Source organism: Planococcus citri, chromosome 4 (genome assembly GCF_950023065.1).
Source record: "Planococcus citri chromosome 4, ihPlaCitr1.1, whole genome shotgun sequence".
In the NCBI taxonomy this organism is placed as follows: domain Eukaryota; kingdom Metazoa; phylum Arthropoda; class Insecta; order Hemiptera; family Pseudococcidae; genus Planococcus; species Planococcus citri.
In genome coordinates this window covers 49,101,589-49,116,282 of record NC_088680.1, presented here as the reverse complement: position 1 = coordinate 49,116,282, position 14,694 = coordinate 49,101,589, and the positions used below count along the sequence as shown (strand labels likewise).

General features: G+C 32.8%; 1 protein-coding gene across 3 annotated transcripts; it reads right to left on the bottom strand.

The window, feature by feature from the left end:
* Nucleotides 1-577: 577 nt before the first annotated feature.
* Gyg (Glycogenin) lies at nucleotides 578-12,911 on the bottom strand. Of its 3 annotated transcripts, none has more exons than XM_065364668.1 (8): nucleotides 12,647-12,911; nucleotides 10,126-10,261; nucleotides 6,684-6,858; nucleotides 6,189-6,351; nucleotides 5,988-6,114; nucleotides 4,153-4,333; nucleotides 2,174-2,917; nucleotides 578-1,803 (listed from the first exon to the last, which is right to left on the bottom strand). In XM_065364668.1, exons 1-8 carry the CDS (start codon nucleotides 12,651-12,653, stop codon nucleotides 757-759), a joined length of 2,580 nt encoding a protein of 859 aa, XP_065220740.1. In that variant the 5' UTR covers nucleotides 12,654-12,911; the 3' UTR covers nucleotides 578-756. The 3 variants fall into 3 exon arrangements, with proteins under 3 accessions (XP_065220740.1, XP_065220739.1, XP_065220741.1); XM_065364667.1 differs by lacking the exon at nucleotides 12,647-12,911 and adding an exon at nucleotides 12,060-12,186; XM_065364669.1 differs by lacking the exons at nucleotides 2,174-2,917; nucleotides 12,647-12,911 and adding an exon at nucleotides 12,060-12,186.
* Nucleotides 12,912-14,694: the final 1,783 nt, after the last annotated feature.

Here is a 14,694-nt window from a genome sequence, read left to right as displayed (position 1 = left end):
GTAGTTCGTTTTTCAAATGCCAACATTTTTTACATTAAGTACCTAATATGCTTCTAATCTGCATGCAAGGAATAATGTAAAAATCATTGATAAATAATTCAGAAAATTTACATACCTACTTATTACCTGTAGGGACTTATCTGGAATTAAATTTCATTCAATATTCAGCTCTACTTGAAACATCTTCAGATCTTTCAGTTGAATCCGCTCCAAAGCTGAAAGCTTCATAAATATCCAAATAATACTGCTCAATTTCACACAAAAAATCTAATCAATGAAATACACAGCTTTGGCCAAACATTTGTACGAAAAATAACGCAAAAGATTAATAAATCATCTTATCTGCAGTATTCAATTAAGGAGGAGATAATTATCAATTTATCAATTTATTTGAATCGATCTTTTTATTAATTTTTATTTTTCCAACAATTTATTATTTTGAAGAACTTTTATTTCCATTTCGAACTACTTTTTTCTCCATCATGCAATCAGATTATAAATTTTATTTAAAATTTTTTCATCGTTGCAAAAATCATTCACGTTTATTAAATTGAATCACATTAAATGAACGGAAAACTTGAGTATTAAAATTTATTTCACACATAGAATACTTTGAAAAGTAAAGTTATCAACAACGATATAATAAATTACTCGAATTATTAATCGCATGAAGGTATAAATTACTGAATACATAAACGTGTATGAGAATATTGAAAATAAATAAATAAAATGCAACACCCGATCGATCAAGCTAGCTTATTTCTTCTTGCTACCGGAGGATTTCGCCGGAGCTGGTGCTGCTGGTTTACTTTTAGGATCTTGAGCTGGAGCAGGTTTCGCTTCTTGCGAGCCTTGAGCTTGAATCGGTGCTGGTTTTTGGCACACTGGACTAGCCTCCGGAGCACTACTAGCAGACTTTTCAACCGGAGTTGGAACTTGAGGGGTTGGCTGGGTAGCAGCTGCCACCGGAGCCGGTGTTGATTCAACAGCGGGTTTCGATGGGGTTGGTGCAACAGGTACTTCAGCAACAGGTGCCGAAACAGTCGGTTCGGTAGGTGCGGGTTTTGACGGTTTAGGACAACAAAGAGGCGCTTCGGTAGGTTCAGCAGTGGCTGGTTGTTGCGGAGGTTGAGATGGTGCCGGTGGTTTGGGGCACGATGCAGGTTGTTCGGTAGGTCGAGATGGTGCCGGTGGTTTAGGGCATGATGCGAGTTGTTCGGTAGGTTGTGATGGTGCTGGTGGTTTCGGGCATGATGCAGGTTGTTCGGTAGGTTGGGATGGTGCAGGTGGTTTCGGGCATGATGCAGGTTGTTCGGCAGGTTGAGAAGCAGCCGGTGGTTTAGGGCATGATGCAGGTTGTTCGGTAGTCTGAGCACTTGCCGGAGGTTTAGGACAAGATGCAGGTTGCACCGCAGGTTGAGCACTGGCTGGAGGTTTTGGACACGACTGAGGTTCTTCGACAGATTGAGCACTGGCAGGAGCTTGTTGAGAAGGTTGAGCACTTGATGGCGCCTTGGGGCAAGTTTCAGGAACAGATGATTGCACTGGAGCGGAACTTTCAGTCGAAGATGGCGAACTAATCGATTCAGCAGATGAAGCTTTATCTATGGCGCTTGGATCAGCTTCCGGTTGGAAATTCATGGTTTGCGAGATTTTGTCCCAAATGTTATTGAAAGAGTCTTTTCCCATATAATCGATGTTACCGTGTTCCCAGTTCTGTCTTCTCAAAAAATCTTCGCGAGCTTTTTGTTCGGGCGTTGCTTCGTCTAATTTCATTTGTGATAGGGAATTTGCTAAACCAGCCTAGAATAAGAAAAAAATAACATTTTAAAATTCTATTCACTCGAATAGGTAGGTAAATATATTAGCAATTATTTAATTACATAATTAAAAGAAACCAAACTCCATCATAGTACAAGCGACAATAATAAATTTATCGAGGGATATTTTCATTTCGATCGAAACTATTTACACATTTTTCGTTTTTTTTAAATTAATTTTTTACATTTCAAAGAATCAACTTCAGAATTATAATATTCCGCTATTATTTTCAAAACTAATCAAAAAGCATAACGTTTCACTAGGTAGGTAACCTAAAATTTGTTGACTATTAGAAAAATATTATGTAGGTCTACGTAAGTATTTAGGTAACATCGATAAAGAAACTACTTACGTCAACATCGTTTTCTTTAGGCCTATTACTTTCCGAATAATTGTTTTCTTCGCGTAAAATTTCATTTGTTAAGGAATGTATAGAGGAATAATTATTTACAGGAATATCACAGGAATGCTCATTATTATGAACAGAATCACAGTCGATTTTGTCATCAATACGATGAATTTCATCGTAAACGTTAATTTGTTCAGCAACGTGGTTATTTATAAGGTTACATTGATTATCGATATAAGAAGACGAGTTACGATTATCACAAAAAGTTAAACGCTCAGATTGAGTAGGTACAATAGATGCGGTATAGTACACTTCGACTGAATTTTGACAATAAACAGGAGCTGGAGCTCTTTCAATGTATTTCGGTTCACACGCAGATGGTTCAAAACACCCGTATTTATTTACCACGACATGATGGTAATCGTTAGGACGTTGATCTTCATCATCATACGAGGAGTTAAAATTACAACGTTGATTTTCGTTATTACAATTTGGTACATTATCGTTATTATAACTGCATCCCGTTACGCAGTGATTATTATTAGACGGTTCCAGTACCACACTAGACGCTATATTCTTCTCAAATTCTTCCCAAGGATCGGTAAAAATAAAATGTTCCTCAATTTCCGGAGCAACAAATGGTTCAGGAATGTATACTTCATTACGCGTAGGATTACGAGTATTTCGGGAAGGATTATTTTTAATTGTGATATGTGGTGTGTACCAGCTACGAAGAAGCAGTCGTGTCTGCGCAAATGTGAAAAAAAAACACACAAGAGATAGAAAACCATGCGAGGTTAATTCAAATACATATTTACAAAAATTGTTAATAAGCGAAAGCGAGTTTTTATAGGGGTTGGAAGTTGAAAATTTTTCAGGGATAGAAAATTGAAAAGGATGTGCTCTGATGCTAGGAGAGTTCATAATGAAAAAAAAACAATAATAAGTAAGTACCCATTCTATAGTGCAAAGTTAACTTGGAATTTATAATCATTCTGTAAACTCATTAACTCATTGAAATCTCAAAATTTTGAATTATTAGGTAAGGAAATAATTTCGTTCGTCATTCGAGAGCACAAAATGATAAAACATATTTTTCTTTATTTTTTGCTAATATTTTCCAAAAATTAATCCATTTTCAAAATATATTTACACAGAAGAAAAGCATCTCAGTACATCCCTTTCATTTATTAAAAAATTCATTAAAATTGATTATCGCGTAATAAAATATTAAAATTTAGAATACAGCAGGATACGAGTATAATATCAAGTCGGTCTAGGTATTAGTGAAATCTATCGTAAGTTTGATAAAAATTTTACACACAAAAAAGCAAAAATTTTGAAGCATATTCAAATCTACATTTTTATTAGAAGCCAAAAAAAACAAGCAAAATTTTCAAGTACACCAAAGTACAACCATAATTTGTACAGAAAAAGGGCACAAAATATTATTTTATAAAATTTAAAGCGCAATTAGAACTTGAAAAGAATATTGGCAATTTACAATATTGGCATACGAAGCGAGCAAAGATATTTCAAAATTAAATTTCAAAGCTTTCAAGTAAGTAGTATCGTTCAACGAAAACATCTTTTATTTTTAAAATATTATTCAAGCGTGTTTTTTTTTTGCAATCAGCACTCACATCATTACTGCTCTAAAATTTTTTAAACATCCGAATTTTAAAAAAGAAGGTAAAATTAACACGAAAAATTACTTCAGGCTCTGATTAATTCAAAATTTTGTAAAAATTACTCCCATTAACATTATTATATTAGTGATAAAACAGTAAAATGAGGATAGAATAGATAGGACATAAAATGATAAAAATCCAGTGAAACGTTAGTACTTCCATTTCAGTTTTGTTGGATAACACCATTTTCACAAGTTCAAGGATTTCAGCTCGTTGGATATAGAATTTCATGGATTTCAAAAAGGCAACCTGCTCTTTATCATCTAATTTAAGCACAAGTTGGCTACGTACCATTTCTGGAGATAATTGTGGATGAACACAGGCACAAAACAGATCCCACCAGTATTGCAAAAAATTCTGTAAATGGGATGAACCCGGGGCTGCTTCTACAGATCGTGTTAAAGAATTGAATGGCTGAACCCATGGCTTTGCGGTTCCAATGAAGTGTACAATTTTCACTCCTCTTCCGTACCTGTAACGCACAAAAATGAAAGTATTTATTTTTTGGCTCGTGTTAGTACCTACTCGGATAGTTGAGCCAACATTTTCATTAGAGAAATTTTTTTATACGAATGTTATTTTGTAAATTGCTAGATAATAAGTGATTAGGTAGGTATAAATATTAGGATATGCACAGCGAAAAAAAATGGCAGTATTTTGACCAAATTCTGTGGGAAAAATTTTTGGCTCCAGACGAGGAAATATAACTAGGTTTTCAAAGAAGATGAATTTCTGATAAAATTGTGTTTTTCTCGCTCTAATCCCAATACAACCCTTTTTTTTTGGGGGGGGGGGGGGGAGATGACTTGAGAGATTTTGCGCTGACCTAGGCCATTGTCACCAAATCCAAGACCACTTTCATCTTTCAAGGATCTATTCAGTGGTTAAAAATTTAGAGATCGCTAATTTTGGGCAAAATTCCTGTTTTGAAAATTTAACGTGAAAGCATTTCTGAAACTGAAGAAATATTTTGGAACTCAGTGGTGACAATTTTTCGGCCATTATCGTCAATTTCAAAAAACCAAAAAAATTCAGCTTTTTGCTATTTTTCTCAATTTTTTGAAATTGGCAATAATGACCGAAAAATTGTCACTACTGAGTTCCAAAATATTTCTTCATTTTCAGAAATTTTTTCACGTTCTGTCTTGATTATTGTGAAATATTTGAGAAGAAAAAATTTTCAAAACACGAATTTTCCTCACAATAAGCGATTTTAAAATTTTTAACCGTACAAAGAAACCCTATTAGGTGGTCTTGGATTTTGATGGAAATGGCTCAGATCGACGTAAAATCTTGAATACCATCTTTTTGGACTGGCCATTTTTCTCAAAACAAGTTGGGTAGGGGCTACAGCGAAAAAAATCACGATTTTTCATTAATAATTTATTATGAAAAAAAAAAAAAATGATAAATGAACGATAACCTCCCCCCTCACATCTTTCTTTATCAATCGACTCATCACATTTCAATACCAACCCCACACCAGCCAATCGGGGTCAACGTACCAATGATACATATTTTATTCGCAAACTAACAAAAGTACGTACGTGATTAAAACGAACACACGAAGAAGAAGTACGTAAATTTCACAAAATGTGGCTAACCTGAACTTTTATCTTAATAAAATATACAAACTAACGAAGGTTTTTCTAATTCATTGAAGTAGACAAGGAATTATCAGCGATTCAATTAGTCCATAAAGTTGGGTCATTGTAATGCACACATAGTCTTGCGAACAAGACTAATTAAACGTACTCGGTATAAGTACCAAAAATAACTCCAAGATAACAGTCGAAAACTTCAATCAAGGTTAATAATGAAATTGATACACATGCCATACCGGGCTCGGGCTCACGACCCATAAATGGGGTTAAAGTACTTCGAAACTTACAAGAATTTCGAATACGCGCTTGAAAATTCGTTAACGTAAGTATAAAATTTAAAATTGGGCTGATGAAAAAAAATCATAACGTTTTTCAAGATCAACGATGCTTGATAGCTGGCTGGTGTTTGGCCAACTAGGCCACCTGGTCAGTTTTCGTTTATGAAAATTAACGTACTAATATCTTGAAAAGTAGTATACGAAGTTGCGATGTTATTTTCAGCAATTTTTTTTACATATTTACCACTTAAAAGCAGGCAGATAGGAATAAATGGCAGCTGAGCTCAAATTATACAAAAATGGTAATCGTTTGCTGGCATCGCTCGTAGCCCAGTCACTGAAATACATGTTGAGTAATCCTTGATCGCCACCTAAATACAAAGAAATTATTTTCATGAGCACAAGTTCGAAAACCAGGAGTCAGAGGTATGAAAATACATAGTACCATCGAAACTTCCATGAGTGATGGCAAACTCATACAACGATTTGAAAGTTTCTTCGGACGGTTTGAAAACGAATACGCCAGAATTGAAACAATCCGGCCAACCTACATCAGGTGCGGCTGATAATTCTTCCCTATCGAATAATTCATCGCAGTTTTGAAGTACCTATCGAACAAAATCAAACATCCGATTAGCAAATCTAATATTGAAACGGTAATAAAAATAGGCATCTACTTAAGCAGTATCTACGTATAACGGCGTAATTCGTAAGTCAACCGTAAAATGTCTTCGACGACTAATTTGCATTTTGGAAATTTTTCTAAAGACTCGTATAATAAACACAATTGTAAACATATACGAGCACATAATACCTATTTATATACTTCACAACGATGTCGATGTTCAATATAAACAATGATTTGTTATTATGTTATAGCAGCGGAGTGTAGAAAATAGAAATTAACGTAGATTTATTAATAGGAAATGCAACTAGTTACCAATGTGTCGGCATCGAGGAAAACGCATTTTTCGTATTGTGTTAATTTCCAGCAGTGTAATTTAGTGAACGTGATACCCAATTCGGGTCTGGCGAGTAGTCTCAAATTCTCCGTATCTGCTGAATCTAAAATGTTTACTTCTTTCACTTCGTCGTATATCGATTGTAATGTACCGCTGAAAAAATACAAACCCACATGATTTTAATTTTTCATTAAATAAAATAAAATGCAAGACGGTATCGTGTAATCAACTCAAGTATCACATTACACATTTGTGTACTTTTTGGCAAAAATACTCAACTCTAGTTATCGTTTAGGGAGATCAAAGATGAAAGACCGATAATAATGAGGAAAAAATATTTCATAAATTTTATCGAGAAAAATCAACTGCTTAATTTATAAAACAATGTTGGTAGATTTTTTTGAAAATTTTATCTCGATTTTATCAGAAATTATTCATGTTCGAGTGGAATGCATTTTTATTTTTACTCGTCCATGAACTTGCAGCTTTTGAAATTATTAGCTTTCTAGATAGGTAACAAATTATGACCTCATCATCATCATCATCACACCAGTGAATGAAAACGAATAGAGGGAAATAGGTAGCATTTATAAACTTTCATTGGTAGTTAAGATTGTTGAGCAAAGGACACCTATAGTTCCAAAAATTTCTACAGGAAACTAGAGCTAAAGAAATGTGTTGACAGGTTCCTACCTAGTCGATTTTTTTCCAACAATGTGAATTAGCCATCGGAACGAATTTTGAAAATATTCCTAGGATAGAAAGACTAAAAAAAATTCAAGACCGAAAAAATTTTGCTCAATCCTCTTGCTTTACTTCGATGCGTAAAATAGTCATTTTCACAAGAACAATACGTGTTCATTTTTCACTTAGTCGACGAAAGGTTTTGAAATTTTTAAGGGTTTTTAAGGGAGTAGATGGGGTTTAATTTAATAGGCTTTTTTTCGGACATTAGAATGATTTGAACCAAGAAAATCGTAACCGGGGGAAATTTTAAAACAATGTAAAGGTAAATTTGGGACTTGCACTCGATTTTTTTCAAAAAAAAAAAAGGCATTTCAGTACCTATCCAAAAGAACTCAGAAAAGTAACCAAAAAATGTGACAAAACGCGAGTAAAACATTTTTTAATGTGGAAAAACATTACCTAGGTATCAACAGAAAAACAGACATATTTTCAAATTGAAATGTTCTGGTTTCAAATTTTAAAAAGTTGGACTCTTCTGCAACTTTTGATAAAAAAACGCGAAATTTTTTGACAATTTTTGGCAAAAAAGTAAAAATAATGTTTACAATTTCTGGCAAAAAATTTTCTGACCGAAAAGCGAGACTTTGACGATTTTAATAAGAGAAAGATTTTTTTTAGCAGTGTCTGGCAAAAAGTAAGACTTCTGGAAATTTTTGGAAAAATGTGGAACTTTTTAGAATTTTTCTGCCAAAAAGTGACAATTTTTAGCCATTTTGCTAAAAACCATTTTGTTTTCAACTTTTGAAAAACCTTGAACTTTTTTTTTTACAAATTTTACCAAAAAGCAAAACTTTGACAATTCTAGCGAAAAGGACAGTTTTTTGATAGTTTTTAGCAAAAAGGCTGCACTACTGGACATTTTTTGAAACAGTTCTTGGGGAAAAAAAATGAAATTTTTTACAAATTTTGCTATAAAGCGGGAATTTATGTCGTTTTTTTTGCAAAAACAAGACTTCGATAATTTTAACAAAAAGCAAAATTTTTTGGCAATTACATATAGCCCAGTCAATATGCAATTTGACCCAAACATAATTACAAACAAAGGTTTTTTTGGTGAATATTGTTTAAAGTGGTGTGCCGAATAACATAGTAAAAGTCCCCGCCCCTACCCCACGAGCTAACCCCCCCACAGTGGATCAAAGCCCCCCAAAATCAGATTTTTCATCAAGAACTCCTGAAATATTGAATTTTGAGTAAAATGAGCCCAGTGATCATTTCATCTCCTCCCCAATACCTATCAAATGAGCTATCGACCAACTCCCTAGCCTCAAGGGGGGTGGCGCTACGACCCCACAAAGTGACGTGATTTCAATAATTTTACATTTTATGATTTGGGACTTGTAACCTGTTCTAATTGATAAAATGAAGTCAAACTTGGGCAATGGGATTTTTTTGGGAGCTAGAGTTGACCTCTGGAGTGGGGAGGGTCAAAGTTGAAAATTACAGAAAAGTCATTTTTTTGGAGGGGCATAACATGACCCCAAATAGGTGAAAAGGGTCCAAAATCATACCATCGGACAGTACCCTATCTGTGATCAACATATCCAAATTTCAGCTTCCTAGGTCATCCCCACCCCATTTAAAGCGGAATTAAGCTAAAAATCCCCTTATTTTGCCCCCATTTTCGGTTTTTTCCATCTTAACCAAAAAATGGCACTTTTTCGCATGTTTTGTCAAAAAACGAGAATCTTGGACAATTTGAGGCAAAACGCAAGAATTTTACAACTTTGGTAAAAGGAAGAGCTTTTTGACAACTTTTTGCAAGAAAATTGGATTTGAGAAATTTTTGTGAAAAAATGACACTTTCTAGAATTTATGGTAAAAAGTGGAATTTGTCACCAATTTTGCCAAGACGCAAGTTTGTTTTCAAATTTTTTTGCAAAAAGCAACACAAAGGGAACTTTTTGGCATTTACTGCAAAAAAGACAACATTTAGTCACTTTTCAAGAAAGCAAAACTTTTTGGTCAGTTTTTGAAAAAGTGAGAATTTTTGATGATTTTCGATGAAAAAATGATACTTGTTTTCAATTTCTGGTGAAAATACCAGACGTTCTGCTGATTCTTAAAAAAAGTAACATCTTAGCAACTTTGCAAAGAACAAGAATTTTTGTCGAAGAACAAGACTTTCACAATTTTAGCAAAAAGCAGGATATTTTGGTAATTATTGGCAAATAAAAAGACGATTCTTTGCAATTTTTGCAAATGAGGAAAAAACGAGACTGATTTCTCTAGGGTGACCGAGCGAGACTTTTGTCCAACTGTTTAGTAGAACTACGAGCCTTTGGGGGAATTTCTTGCAACAAAAGCGATCCTTTTTGGGTGCTTTTAGGAAAAAAATTCTAGTAAAAAATAAAAAAAAAATGAATTTTTTCAATTGTAACTTTCTTTTCAAATTCCTATTGAATTGACCACATAATCAATAATGTAATCATAATTTCACGAATATGATTTTTCATAAGGGGAGGGTGGAGGATCAAAAAATATTCGCTGTTGCTGTGATCCTATTTTGTCGTCTGACAGGTCTGGCAAAAAGAGGATGAGTAATATAGGATAGTTATAGGTATTATTTACACCACTATCAACTTAGATTGATTACCAGTAAATTACAATTAATTCTATTTCCTCATATAACATTACAAATGTAAAAAAAAAGTGAAATTGAAACGCAATTACCGCATGGCAAATGTGACATTGGATGAAACGAGTACAACGAGCTTATGCGCCGTATTCACTTTTTTCAAAGAATGTGCCAAAACCAACGCACCCAAAGCATACGTATCGTTCGTGACTAAAGTCACCCATGCTTTATCTGGAAACAAAATCATCAATTAATACTCAAACTATAACCCAACACAATTGATAGTTTAAATTAAGATCAATTGAAAAAAAATTGACGTTTTATTTTTACATTGAAACCATCTACAGAGAGACTGATCATCTCTCCGGTTTTCTGGCAGATACATAACTACGTACTACGTATAAAAATTATCACAATTTTTACCGACTTTTCAAGTCACGTAATGTTTGTATTCGTATAGGTAATATCTGGAGCTGAAGGATTGTTACCTACGTATTTTTATCGCGACTTTTATCAGCGATTTTTCAAATAAATCCGTTTTCGACGACTGTTGATAAAATGCTATTTATACTGAATTTGAATCACACGTTGACTTATTCAGACAAGTCTGAATGATTGCCAAAATTATATTCTTTGAATATTCAACGCTCTTTTAAACATTATTAGGTTATTTTAAGAATTTATTGTTCTATATATCTAAGCTGTTTAAGAGATTACACTAGTTTACTCAATGTAAAAGGCGTTAATGCGTTATGTTTATGACACGTTTCGTACAGATGATTATACAGCCATAAGTTCTATTAAAATTTGCACTTGAACTGGATTGGCTCTACGTGAAGCATCTATTCTTCGATACATTAATCGAGAAGTAATCGGTGCTTTTAAATGCTACCTACTCTGGCAAATATTTTATATCTAATTACTACTAAAGAGTAATACATTTTAAATATCATAACATGAATTTAGTACATGATAAAAGATCAACTACTAAAAATATCCTTAATTGTGACGCACAAATTTAGGTAATTGTGCCAGAAAATTTAGTCAATGAATTATTATTACTACGATGAAGTTGAAAAAATTCTGAAATCGCAATGGATAGGTGCTCTTGACACATGTTTTTTATTTTTTGAAAGATCACTGTTTTGCTACGCATGCTCGATCAACTCCATCAAAATTCTATATCCAATCACCAATCATAGATGCATTCGGAAGCGGGAAATTTAAATATCAACAAAAGGATGATTCCGTTCAATTTTTTTTTTTTTTTTAATTCTAAATAGATTGATAGGTTTTGAGTAGAAAATTTTTTCAAATATTCCTCCTGACTTGATCTACGTAACTACATGTTTGAAATATTATACATTTTTCTCCAACTTAGTAACCAATTTCCAAACCTTAATCATCTCAATCACTGACTTTTCGTATAGCAATCGAATGAATGAATCATAAACACAATACGTCATAATAAATTTCATAATCGCACGTTTTTTTCAAAAAATCGACAAAAATTACTAATTTAAAGGATGACTGAAGGTTACATAACATTTTACACGCATTATAGATAATAAATTATCTTATCATTCTCATCTCAATTTTGACACAAGTTTAGCATCATAGGTGAGAAAGTAATACTCTTGAATACTCGTAAGTTGTAACAGAGGCTGGTCAGTCCACCTAAGGATGGTTTTAATCTATAATACGCGTAGGTAGATGTAGACAAAATAAAACGACTTTTTTTTATTCATTCTTTCATCTCACGTGTGTTATACACAGCTGAATTTACAGATAGGTAGATACCTATGTGTATTCTGAATTCGACGTATACAAGGTTATCGTTAAAAATAATACTTTTTATCAGTATTTTGATAGAATTTGGATAGCAATATGTTGAAATTTTGTAAAAATTATACATCACAGGTTCAGAGATGAAATTTCCAACTACGTTTACATATTATAATATACCACAAAATTTCAAAAATAAAGTGTCTATCACGTATTGAATCTTTTACATTTCATTTTTAAATACCTATTTCTTGTCGATTGTTGGAAAATGACATCACCATACAGGAAGGTAACTAGGATTCGGATACGATAAAATGACACGTAATATGATGGAAAAATACAATTTCAATTTATCATCAAGTGTACCTATCCTGTAATAAGATAGGAGAAAAATTGAACGTTTTAGCAGAGAGTACAATCAACGTATTTAGTCAATTCAATATCTCGAATTTTCTAGTTCGTAGTACGATGCATTCTAATTGAATCAATTGATGCAGTGTCATTTTTCATTTGATTTATGTAGAAATGGAAAAAACAAACATACAGTTACAAAAACGTCGTGAAAACGAACACAGTTTTATATCTTCAAACGAATAATACTGTTCATTGTTGCTCAAATACACTCGAGAAATTTCAATTTTTACGATAATGAAAATACTTCGAAATAAATTCACGTCTCGAAAAGTAGCGATATTGCACGTAGCAATGGAAATATACACTGTTACACATGCTAACGTTACAGAAGTAGATAGGTAAACCTAACACTCATCTCACATATGTAGAATGAAACAACACTTTAAAAAAATGTAAAAAAATAATTAAATTACTTACTAGCCATATCGAATATTTAAAAAAATAAAAAACTAATACTCGAGAACTTCACTATATAATTCGAATTACGAACGCACGTACTAGTTTATTTTTAATTGTGGGTAGCGTTCACTGTTCGCACATCGTTTGCCGGTTTTAGCCCGATACTGTGCTCTCTGATGCTACAGAGAATAATGTATTCCGATGCACTGAGTCTGAAACAGACACAAATGGTGGTAAGCGTATCTCAACGTCGCTGATATCAGTTTTTAAGTTCGACTTACACTAGATTGTCGAGGTTTTTGTATAAGGAATGTTGTTTTATATTGCATTTACCTATCTATACGGTCGATGCATTATTGAAAACGGATTTGTTATTATTAGCCTACGGTATACCTATATTGAATTGGGAATATATTTCCAAAAATAAATGTAGGTAGTTTATTTTAAATATCTACGTGTGGATGAATGTGTACGTAATCCTATCGGTTATTTGATAGTTCGTTGATGATAACAATGAATATTACGAAAGCGATACCCTGAAGGAAAAAATATAGGATCAATGAACCATACCTATTCATTTAATTATGCCAAAATACTACGTAGTTTCAAATTTATTAAATTTATCAAAAAAAGTGAATAAAAAGAACAAACTTTTTTCCAAAAAATGCTTAGTGATAGAGGTTTTGGTCTATTTATTTTATTTACAAATGAAAAAAAAAATTATGCTAAGAAAATGGTCCGAACAACATTTGAAAAACTTGTCAAAACGTTTCAAAATCATTTCCACTTCATCAATTCATTATGATTCTAAATTTTCAAAAAATTCAATATTTTCCTTTTTTTGAAATATTTTTTTGAGACCAACGAATTTAAAATTTTAGGATATAGAGTTTTAAAAAAAAATTTCGCAAAATTTTTACCATAAAATTGAGTCAAGAAATCGAGTTCTCATTTTCGAAAACTAGATCGTACTTGCAATTTTTACATAAATGTTTAAAAACACATCCCTTTAGCTCAGATTCAGAATTCAAGCCGAAGCACTTCAATGTATGCGAATGATGTAAAAATTTAACTGAAGAACATAAAACTCAAGTTGTTTCCATTGCATGGTGATTAAATTAGAACAATGGATGTTTAGAAATCGATACTTCCAGTTGATATATTTAGGTACATGCAAGCAATAGATCTGCGTAGGTACTTTACCTATACTTTTGTTATCCTTCTCAACAATAATAGGTAGCGAAAAATAAAAGCAAAATTTTCGCGAATAAGATAAGTGTACAAATTAAATCTAAGTAATGAAAATGAAATTAATGATAAATAGACATTGAAAAACAATAAGAAGCAGTTATTCTAAATTATGTTGATAAATGTTTCGGAAACGAGGCTAGGAAAAAAGCTCAAACCAACTTTGGAAGTCTTTTCATTCACGTGCAGCGAAACCCGAAGGATGAGACATATCGAGCCTACAAATTATTATTTCAATTTCACAACCTATCAGTAGGTACATATTTTCACTTGGTATTATTCCTCATTCAGAAAAAAAAAAAAAAAAAAAAAAAACAGAGAAAGAGAACTGGACTTGTAAATCCGATTAGAAATGTCATTACTGAAAAATTTATTCAACAGCACGAACAGATTTCTTACCCTCTTCGAATGTAAAACCTACCACAATCATGAATAAACTCTGATTTGTAAATCTCGTTTTAAGCTACGAGTATTCAAAAATGTTTCTAAATTTCAAATCAATTTTTGGGGCTTGCATGACATTCAAATTACGAAATTTCAAATCATTTTTTGGAATTTGTATGGGTCTGAAACTAGGAAAAATCGAATCAATTTTTGGAGTTTGCATGACCTCAAAAATCTATTTTTGGATTTTACATGGCCTCCAAATAACGAAATTTGAAATTTATTTTTGATGCTTGCATGGTCAGTCTCCGAACTACGAAAAATCAAATCAGTTTTTGCATTTTCGGAGCTTTGGAGCTTGCATGGCCTCAAAACTGTGAAAAATCGAATCAACTTTTGGAGTTTACACGGTCTCCTTCAGTAACTTGAGAAGT